Here is a 12,175-nt window from a genome sequence, read left to right as displayed (position 1 = left end):
TCAAGTCATTACACATGCAATACGATAGAGTTACTATTGATTCTGTCAAGGATTTTTTGCACTAAAAATAAACACATTTATTACAAAAAACAGTTGTTGGCATGATACGGGTTTTGTTTTATACAAATTTCAATTGTGATTGTGATTCTAACCCCTAACAGGAGGGATTGTGATTAATTTTCATATGATGATAGGACAACTAATTAACTTATTGTTATTCTATCAGCAAACGTATTTACAATACCTAAAACTGGTGTTTATGTGTTGCTAACTCCATGTTCCATCATATAACCTAAACCTGGTGTTTATGTGTTGCTAACTCCATGTTCCATCATATAACCTAAAACTGGTGTTTAAAAAATGTATTACTACCAAAACAGCAAGTAATTGCAATATATAGAATGCCCAGTCTACCTAAATAAAAGAAAAACGAAAAACGATACATCTATTCAACCGTCTCAATATCACCTGTATGTGTTGACAGAAATACTGTTTCCATCACAAATAATTCATGAATAGAATTAATACATTAAATCAAAGATTGCCCACATTGTTTAAAATTACTCTTTGGAATCAACATTAAGCCGTTAGTTTTCCCCGTTTTACATATTTTAAAAGTTTTAATAATGTCATCGCGGTACTTTATATAGCTGATTATGAGGCATGGGCTTTGTTCGTAGTTAAAGGTCATACGATGACTTATTTATTTTATTTCTTTGTGTCATTTTGTCTCTTGTGGAGAGTTATGTCATTGAAAATATTACCACATCGTCTTTGTTTAATGTATGATTTATGTTTGGATAAATAAAACATGTTGATAAAGATATAGACCCGTCGGATTAATCCGAGCATACGTAAACCTGTGTGGGCTGAATACAGTAGACATGGATGATGGAAATAGTTTTTAATTTTGCGCAGACATGTTTCATCTAACCAAATTAACGTTTGCCGTGTCCTTGTAATTTATAAGATGACTAATATGGCAAACAAAAATACATGTATATATGTTACAGTAAATTTGAGGAATTTTGCATTATAAATTAACTGATTAGATTCAGTGAATTTGTGAAAACAAAACATTTGTTAAAAAAAACTTGTTTATATGCTGCATTTCGGTAAATGCAGACAATAAAATTTATAATATAAACTCGCTTTGCGGCTAAAACTGCGCCACTGTGACGTTAAAGACGGTCAAATCATAGGGCTGTGCAGCATATTTTCAGAATTTATATGCTCCAAACTCAAGAGTTTAAACATCTACTAAAATTAGATATTCCTCACGTAATTTTAACGTATAGTACTCTCTTTACTCGATGTTTTGTATTCTGGTTAGAGGTGGCTGCGAACATGTACATCCCGCTGAGCAAAACGGATGATAGACTTTAGTGAAGCCTTGACTATCAGTCGGAGTGAAACCAATAGTAACAATAATTATCCCTAAGTAACCCCGGTGTGCTACCAAGGGTCATACATAAGAAACACAATAGAACCCACTGATTATCTGTGTTCGAGTCCGTAAGCTATAACTGTTAACTATCTCATATCTTTTCGACAATCAGATTACGTGTTTTTCGTTTCTGATGGACAGGATTTTATAAAATGTGGATGTTTTTGAAAGAATAGATGTGAACATAATAAGTGTAACAGTCGAAAAACAGAACAATTGCGTAGCAGTTAATGTCACACACACAAAAAAAACATTGTGACATTTTGACACCATGTACAAATCACTTATCTAATTTAAACATTCATTTAAATCTTTCACTTATAGTTTACTTGGACAAAACGTGAAAGAAATTAAAAAGAAATTGTCAACTTTCTCTAAAATCTAGTTTGACATATTTTGAGTATAATTGTCAACATTTTGCTGGTAAATCACTACACAGATGTAACTTTCTTACATGTCTATTCCTCGACTCGTTGCACTTTTTATCTCAAAAGAATGTATAAAAAAAAGTCACTTTCTGAAGAGTAAAATCACAAAAATACTGAACTTTTGAACTGAAATCTAATCGGAAAGTCCATAATCACATTTCAAAATCAAATAACAAAACACACAAAAAACGAATGGACAAGAACTATCATATTCTTGACCTGGTACAGACATTTTCAAATGTAGGAAAGCAATGCTTTAAAACAAGGGAAAACAAACGAATCAAATAATGCAAAAATCATTAGCACAAAACAATAATGATAGACAACAACGTACTACAATCACTGGATTACATGCTCCTTCTTTTAACATAAAGAGTATTGCGGGTTAAGCGCAAACCATCTCCTAACCTAGAACACCGTGTTAAAGCGAGAGATAAGAGAGACATATGTGAATAGCAGTTGGAAAATACATAGCTGATCAGATTTTTCTATAGATTGTACTTAGCTAAGGACAGCACTTTTTAAAATTTTAAACTATATACTAAGGAGATGTAATTGTTTTTCAAATATGAATTGAATAATGTTTTAAATGTTCACAATACAGAGGAAGCTCCTGTAGCATTCACATTATTAGGCAGAAATATATTTCTAATTGTCTGTTCCTAATTTCGAAAATTATACCTCTTTTTTTTGTGAAAATAATTGTATTCAAATAAAAATTAGTCATTCGGTCAGTGTTTTGTATCGGAAAATTATTTCATTTTGCAGTGAAATGCAAAATAGACACTTTAAAGGTCAGACGAAACAAACAGAAGAATTGCATATTTTTTACTAAGGATGAAACAAACAAATCATTTATTTTTTCAACTTTGTGTCTTTCTCTTTGCATTACGTAATATTCGCTTTGCAACAAACTACTGAACTTCATGATTGCGACATCAAATAGAACATCCCGTGTTGAAATCAAAGCAGCTACAGAATACCTGTATGAAAATAATAGGATTTAAAATATTCATGTGCTTGAAACGGATTGTTACTGGTGGTTCCATTTCAACATTATATTTTGTGTTATCAATCTAAAATAAAAGAGATTATTTTAATATGCATTTGCAATATTTCCTTTTTCGGATCCCTTCATGCCTTTACTTCATTGGCATCCAATCAAAACAAAGAAGTTAATTATTGATTTTGTAGCTTAAGTGGGATTTATTGTCCAACAGTGAGAAACATATTTTGTGATGATGTGCAAAGATCTTGTAGGATTGTTTTTTTCATTCATCTGCTGTGGTAATATTTTTAATTATTTCACTGATGTACCTTTATATTATAGGATAACAGTATTTAACATTTTTAGTTGTATTATCTACGTTTTAATGTTATCAACCTTTGGAAATCAATGTCATAAGTGTAAATGCAAAACTCCCAAACATTCTCATTTCAAAAACGTGCCCAACACCATTACACGTGTCTTTTTTTGCCGAATGTCTACATAAATCCCAAATCTCCTAAAACGGCTCCGATAATTGTTACTCGCCGAAATATTCCACTTGAAAAACCATGAACATCTTAAAATGTTATGCTCCGAGTTGTCATCAGTGCCGCCAATAACGTTTTCAACAATTCAACACGATTTAAGGCAACGAGATTTGCAAGAGTTAATATAAACAGTACAATTGATATTTTTTTTGGTATGCACACAAGTGGTTCTTATATGTATTTTGCATCAAATAAAGAGAATGAAAAGTATCTAATCTTAAATACTGTGTATATTTGAAATCCATGAGTGGTACCGAAGCAAAAAAAAGGAATATTGCAAACTTAAATCATTGGTGCCTTCAATTATCATATAAACACAAACACTTACAACTTATTTGGTAATTTTGTACCATGCTGTTTTGAATCATAACTCGAAAATTCAGTTTCCGCACCCGAATAGGGTGGAAATACGAAAAAACGAGACGTCCGTTACAATTCCACATCGTAAATATGATAAACAATCGGTAATAAATATATTTAAAATTATATTTATAAATGTTGATATTCAAATTTTAAATAAGTCCGTTGGTTTTCCTGTTTGAAAAGTTTTACACTAGACATTTTGGGGGCCATTTATAGCTTGATTTTCGATGTGACCCAAGGCTCCGTGATTTAGGCTGTACTTTGAACTTTAATAGTTTACTTTTATAAGTTGTGACTTTGAAGGAGAGTTTTCGACATCTTGTTATTTCGACAAAAGCAAAATTGACGACCAAATAACTATGAATTTATTTCACAACAGAGCATTTTTCAAAGGGTTGCAGTAGCATAAGGAAGTGCTTTGTAGTTCAAACAACACAACAAATGATGATTATGTAATCTATAACTGTTAATCATAGATACCCAGAGCCTTCACTCATACTTTTAGGTAATAGTTTAGGTATTGCTTATAAAATAGAAAATGATAAATATATGTATATACGTTGATGACATTTCAGTTTTGTCTCAAAATATTTAGAAGACAATCCTGTAAATTTACGCAAAATGTTCTTGATCCTACAAAAAATTGAAAACAACACGTTTAATAATTTCTTGCGTCCACAAGGCGCTTTTCTGGATTTACATTCATCGGGTACGCTCAAAGCTAAACATTTGAAATCCGCAGATGTATAAGTACCGAAACCGTTGAAAAGCTATATGTAAAACCTACCTAATATTAATAGCCAAATTAATATAATGCCAACTTTGCCTGGGGGGTTGAAACCTTGGTTTCTTAACATAACTTATTCAATAAAGAATCTCCGAAACCTCTGGATACCGACATTTCTAGTAGTAGATATTGAAATTGTGAGGTATACTGGATTTAAGTTAGTATTGATAAAAATTATAATTCATACTCGTAGATATTGGGATTGTAATTGTAGAAGGAGGATTCTGGATCAAACTGAATTATAATTTTTACTGTGACATGAACGTGTATTTTCAATGTGTATAACTATATTATCGATGTATTTTGTTTTAGCCTTTGCTGATGTAAATATTGCTTTAAAGAAACCTACAAAAGTTTCTTCTACTCATGATCCTAGAATTACCGAGGGAAAAGATTATCTGTGTTGTAACTCTACATATGCAGTCGATGGAGACAAGACAAATTTGGCGTATATTCAAGGCGATTTTTTTTGCACAGTTGCAGTCAGAGTAGCTAATCAGCAGGCATGGTGGGCAGTCGACTTACAAAATGTTTACAAAATAGATGTGATAGATATTTTTGGACGGACATCTAATGATCGTAAGTTGTCCCTTTTCCGGTTTCATTTTATACATGTTAATATTACAAATGATTTTTTTTTACTTTTTAAACAATTTTAACAACACGAATCTTTATCCGTTTAAAATTTTAACAAGAAAATTATTTGTTCAATTTATATTCAAAAGTGCTAATAACCTAATGTGCATTTTAAATATGATTTGAGTGCCCCACTCAGATGAGAATCCAGGATTTTGAAAATGGGGTGCAAACTGGTCAACCTTTGGAGTGAAACAGTAAAAAATTTATATCAACTATAAAAGTAGCTCCATAAAGGGGCTTTGCTCATTGTTGAAGGCCGTACGGTGACCTATAGATGTTATTTTCTGTGTCATGTTGGTCTCTTGTGTAGAGTTGTCAGATTGGTAATCATACCACATCGTCTTTTTTATATGGGATATTGAAAATAGACAAACAACGCCATTGCTAAAAAAGAAAAAAGACAAATAGACAATTAAGAGATAATACACAGAACACAACATAGAAATGAGAACACGAACCTCTAAAACAACTGGGAATGATGTCAAGTGCTCCGGAAGGGTAAGCAGATCATGCTTCATATGTGGCACCTATTGTGTTGTTCATGTGATAACAAACCCAGGAATAAGTCTAATTCGGTAGGTCACACTCTTGAAATAAAAATCAATAAATGGAAGGTATATCTTGTGACAGTATACCTAAACATGCATGATATGCATGTAATATAATATTTGCCACTCAATGATACAATGCCATTTTCCAAATCTTTTCGTTCAATCATCTTCTATCTGCAAAACATTTTGTTATGCTCTTTTCCACTGTTCTGCATCACGTGATTTAATTATATCACTTAAAATTTAAAAAGATATCCCAAGGGAAATAAGATAATATATGAGTGAATTCTCATGGGATACTTATAACTCGAGAGGGAGGAGGAAAACAAGATAGGCCAAAGGAAAAAAAGCAACAGCTACATTTACCTAAAAATACTTACCTTGCTCATAGACGACTAATTATTTCAACGAATCAAATACGTACCTCAGTTTGTAAATACTTATCTTTCTTCGTGGATTCTTGTCTCAAAGAACAAAGCACTAATCTTACTTATTAGTACTTTTCAAACTGATCTAAATACTAACCTTACTTTGTAGACAAGTATCCTAACTAACCAACTACGTACCTTACTTTTGGAAACCTGTCTCAACAAACCAAATACTTACCTTGTTTGTATATACTTGTCTCACCACACCAAAATACTTACTTTCCGTAGAGGATACTTGTCTCAACAAACCAAATACTTACCTTGTTTGTATAAACTTGTCTCGCCACACCAAAATACTTACTTTCCGTAGAGGATACTTGTCTCAACAAACCAAATACTTACCTTGTTTGTATATACTTGTCTCACCACACCAAAATACTTACTTTCCGTAGAGGATACTTGTCTCAACAAACCAAATACTTACCTTGTTTGTATATACTTGTCTTACCGCACCAAAATACCTACTTTCCGTAGAGGATACTTGTCTCAACAAACCAAATACTTACCTTGTTTGTATATACTTGTCTCACCACACCAAAATACTTACTTTCCGTAGAGGATTCTTGTCTCAACAAGCCAAATACTTATCTTGTTTGTATATACTTGTCTCACCACACCAAAATACTTACTTTCCGTAGAGGATACTTGTCTCAACAAACCAAATACTTACCTTGTTTGTATATACTTGTCTCACCACACCAAAATACTTACTTTCCGTAGAGGATACTTGTCTCAACAAACCAATTACTTACCTTGTTTGTATAAACTTGTCACACCACACCAAAATACTTACTTTCCGTAGAGGATACTTGTCTCAACAAACCAAATACTTACCTTGTTTGTATATACTTGTCTCACCACACCAAAATACTTACTTTCCGTAGAGGATACTTGTCTCAACAAACCAAATACTTACCTTGTTTGTATATACTTGTCTTACCGCACCAAAATACCTACTTTCCGTAGAGGATACTTGTCTCAACAAACCAAATACTTACCTTGTTTGTATATACTTGTCTCACCACACCAAAATACTTACTTTCCGTAGAGGATTCTTGTCTCAACAAGCCAAATACTTATCTTGTTTGTATATACTTGTCTCACCACACCAAAATACTTACTTTCCGTAGAGGATACTTGTCTCAACAAACCAAATACTTACCTTGTTTGTATATACTTGTCTCACCACACCAAAATACTTACTTTCCGTAGAGGATACTTGTCTCAACAAACCAATTACTTACCTTGTTTGTATATACTTGTCTCACCTCACCAAAATACTTACTTTTCGTAGAGGATACTTGTCTCAACAAACCAAATACTTACCTTGTTTGTATATACTTGTCTCACCACACCAAAATACTTACTTTTCGTAGAGGATACTTGTCTCAACAAACCAATTTCTTACTCTGTTTATAAATAAATACTAACCATAATAATGGAATAGTTGAAACAACGAATCAATTAAAACCTCACTTAGTCGATATGTGTCTCAATGAAACATATACTAACCTAACATAGTAAGTAATTGTCTCTACGAACCAAATACCAATCTTACTTTGTAGATACCTACTTTAAAGAACCAAATACCAATCTTACTTTGTAGATACCTACTTCAAAGAATCAAATACCAATCTTACTTTGTAGATACCTACCTCAAAGAACCAAATACCAATCTTACTTTGTAGATACCTACTTCAAAGAACCAAATACCAATCTTACTTTGTAGATACCTACCTCAAAGAACCAAATACCAATCTTACTTTGTAGATACCTACTTCAAAGAACCAAATACCAATCTTACTTTGTAGATACCTACCTCAAAGAACCAAATACCAATCTTACTTTGTAGATACCTACTTCAAAGGACCAAATACCAATCTTACTTTGTTGATACCTACTTCAAAGAACCAAATACCAATCTTACTTTGTAGATACCTACTTCAAAGAACCAAACACTTGCCTTATTTAAATCGGTACTGTTCATCTATCAGAAAATGTCCTTTACTTGCAGATACTTGTCTCAACGAACCATAAACCTATCTTCATTAGTGGGTTCTCCTTATAACGAATCAAATGCTTACCTTACTTAGACGGTACTCGTCTCTACAAACTACGCACTTACCATTATTATTTGGTATTTGTGTCAATTAATAATCTAGTTATAACATTACTTTATATATTAGTGTCTCAACGAGGCAAATACTTACCTTACTTTCTAGATATTTCTTCTCAAGAAACCAAATACCAACTATTAATATTGTATTAACAAGTTAGATACTTACAAATCTTTGTAGATACGTGTCAAATCAGTAATCATCTACATGTTATATAATGAATCCATATTGAATATGAACTTTCTATAATACAATCATATTTTTTAGTTGACCAACTGGCCAATTTTGATGTCGAAGTTATCATGCCATCATGTTCATGTAATAGGTGGACCAATTTAGATGAAGGAGATGTAATTCACTGTCACTATCAGGCCACGGCACAACCGAGAGTCACTATAACGTGCCCCCCTAACACAAGAGGGAGGTTTGTCCGGATTAAACGTAAAGATACGGAATACCTTACAATATGTGAAGTAGAGGTCTATAGGGATACAGTAAACAGCCTCAATAAATCAGGTAGTCAAGAAAAGCCAATCTTATTTTTTTTTGGATATTTAGTGTACATTTTAATCGTGCAGCAATCAGAAAAATCAAAGAATGGTCAGTTGAATTTGGTATATTGAATCCGTTAAGATGACATGTTTCTTGATAAGAAATTGATGTAATTTATCATTAAAATCTATTATCGGTCGTCCCACTGTCCATATCACTCAGCTCAGCTCTTAATATGTTTCAATATCCCGGCTTTGTGACGTCAAATACGTTGACCCAGCCTTAATAACTTTGATCCGGACATATCAGCGACGTCATAATGTTTGAACCAACGTTGATAAGTTTTACCCGTACTTATCAAGTCCCCTTCCAGTTTGCTGATGAAACTAAGAAAACACTTCCAAAAGACGCAAATACAGCCCGATTAATCGATTATCAGGTTATCTGCATATTGATTTTGTAATCGGTACTTATCGACCATTTGTACAAACATATATTCAAATTTATCCTTTATTTTGCAGTGGAATTGAGCATAAATCCTCCATTTAATAAAAACTTAACTTGATCAAACTGAGAGCTTGATTGACAGATTCATATCATACATTTACAAATACTTATTATACATTCACAGATCACCGTACTGCATGAACAATGGATAATCCATTATATGCATCACAAGTTGGCTAAAAGCTTTAAATACAATTCCATCATAATCATTAACACTTTTATATGTTTCAAATGTCGTCGACGGATACCTGTGTCAATATAGAACCAAAATATAACATACCCTGCAAGTGTCTGTTATTAAGAAGGGCGTATGGTCTCCTCTGTCTGGGGAAGAATGCTCACTATGTACATGAAGGCTATGACATCTCTTGCAAGTCTCTGTTATTAAAACATGCATATTTTCTATTTTAACGATGTTTTTTTTCCATTAAAGATTCTTCAAGGATTGTTACTGCCTATGCATGTGGATATATCGGGTACAGATACGAAGGTCCTGTCATAGGAACATCTGTAGCGGACAGTAACATTCATTGTACAATAATTTGCTTCACAGAAACAGCCTGTGCTGCTGCAGAGTATGACAAGAACACAAATGTCTGTACACTGAAAGGTGAATGTATGATTGAAACTCAGTCATTTTTATTCCCAGACAACAACAAAGATGTATTTTTCATTCAATAGAACATTGGGTGTGACCAATTCTATAATCTCTTTAAAGTGATAAATTCAAGCAAAGACACTTTTTTTTTAACTTTAGTATTTTATTACACCTATTTTAACAGTATGAAGAATAGAACAACAAAGACATTTTCCAAACAAATATTTGAGAAAGAATTTTTACCTTTTAACAAATATCATGTGACACATGTGATAAGGGATACTTATTTTAGTCAATCAAATGTTTTTTTAGAGAAATATGGGTGATTGAAAACTATGAATTTGGTTTAATATAACGCTTTATATGATTTAGCCTGTGTTGAAAATGTATCTTCATGCTTATAGTTGTATTAAATTTTGTATCTTATACTGGTAGTTTTCATAGAATAAAAACTTTTTGCTTCATTTTATTGCTTGAATTATTGGATTCAATTGGGGAATAAAAATAAAATCACAAAAATGATGAGCTCCGAGGAAAAATCAAACCGGAAAAACGCTAATCAAATGGCAAACTCAAAAGCTCAAACACATCAAACGAATGGATAACAACTGTAGAAAATGGTGGATTGAACCTGGTTTTATAGCTAGATTTTCAGCAGCAGATTTTGCATATTTACTAAAATATGAAGCACAAAGGAAATGGGGTTTGGTGGCCTATGAGAAAACTCTCCAAAACTCAATCATCATTAATTCGATCAGAACCCTCACATTGGACGGCTCGATTGTTTTTACGAAACAAAAGTAAAAGATCATACACAAAAATCGGTGCAGGACAAGTCCTTAAGGTAAACACACTTGATAACAAATAGGATGGACACAAGTACGAAAAATAAACATATCTTTAAAGTCATAAGAAACGAGTGACCGGTGAAAATAAAGTTCTTCCAATTCTTGAACCAATGCATACAAACATCATAAACTTAGTCTCCTGTTCAAGATTTTTTCATTTTTTTCGCATAAATTTCGTATAATCGTCAATTTTTCTTTCAATCGGTCAGTGTTGTTGTGAAAATATGGCAGGTAATTAAAGTTCGTGTTTTGAAGCCGAAGTTTAACGATTGTCACCTGTTTGTCAACAATCAACAAAAAATCAACAAAAATGCATGGAAATTGATCACGTGTTTAACATGTAAATTCAGATAATAGTTTATTTTAAGGACATCCATGCGTATTTCGATCACCGGATTTTAACGAGATGGGTCACACTGAGGTCACTTTGCATACGGATAATATATCGGGGGAATTGCTTCCTGTCAATGCTTCCTAGCAATTGAAATAAAGTAAACTTCTTCTAAATATGAATAAATTAAAGAATTTTCTTCAGAAAAAAGTATATGTACACTAGTTTTATAATGAAAACTATCCACTGAGTTATAAAAAAACATATGCATTATTTTTTTAATTTGAGGTTTCGTATAACTTTAATATTGATTCACATATAGGGTCTTTGCATCGGAACTAAACATATTTTTTTTAAACAGTTATTGGCATGACACGGGTTATGTTTTTTTTATATATCTTATGATAGTATGATACTAAACCCCTAACGAGAGGGATTGTGCCTGATATCCATATGGAAGACATAATCTTTAATCAGTTTAATTGAGGTCAGGAGCTGGCATGTCAGTTAACTGCTAGTAGTCTGTTGTTATTTATGTATTATTGTCATTTTATTTTTTTCTTTTGTTACATCTTTTGACATCGGACTCGGACTTCTCTTGAACTGAATTTTAATGTGCGTATTGTTATGCGTTTACTTTTCTACATTGTCTAGAGATATAAGGGGAGTGTTGAGATCTCATAAACATGTTTAACCCCGCCGCAATGTTGCGCCTGTCCCAAGTCAGGAGCCTCTGGCCTTTGTTAGTCTTGTATGATTTTTAATTTTAGTTTCTTGTGTATAATATTAAAGGGTTTAGTATGACGTCCATTATCACTGTACTAGTATACATATTTTTAGGGGCCAGCTGAAGGACACCTACGGGTGAGGGAATTCTCGCTAAATTGAAGACCCATTGGTGGCCTTCGGCTGTTGTCTGCTCTGTGGTCGGGTTGTTGTCGCTTTGACACATTCTCCATTTCCTTTCTCAATTTTATTATAATATTAAGATAATAATCCATGCATTAACTGAAGCCAACATCCAAGAGAGATACTTTCCCTAAAAAATCATTTCCGTTCTTAATTAACTGTAAACCTTACAACAAAATTATTATTTTCATATA

General features: G+C 32.6%; 1 protein-coding gene across 1 annotated transcript; it reads left to right on the top strand.

The window, feature by feature from the left end:
• Positions 1 to 4,857: 4,857 nt before the first annotated feature.
• Positions 4,858 to 10,244, top strand: LOC139526188 (uncharacterized). Its single transcript, XM_071321314.1, has 3 exons — positions 4,858 to 5,140; positions 8,564 to 8,812; positions 9,729 to 10,244. Exons 1-3 carry the CDS (start codon positions 4,858 to 4,860, stop codon positions 9,974 to 9,976), a joined length of 780 nt encoding a protein of 259 aa, XP_071177415.1. The 3' UTR covers positions 9,977 to 10,244.
• The last annotated feature ends 1,931 nt before the right edge of the window (positions 10,245 to 12,175 follow it).

Source organism: Mytilus edulis, chromosome 6 (genome assembly GCF_963676685.1).
Source record: "Mytilus edulis chromosome 6, xbMytEdul2.2, whole genome shotgun sequence".
NCBI lineage: Eukaryota > Metazoa > Mollusca > Bivalvia > Mytilida > Mytilidae > Mytilus > Mytilus edulis.
This window is presented reverse-complemented; position numbering and strand designations above follow the sequence as displayed.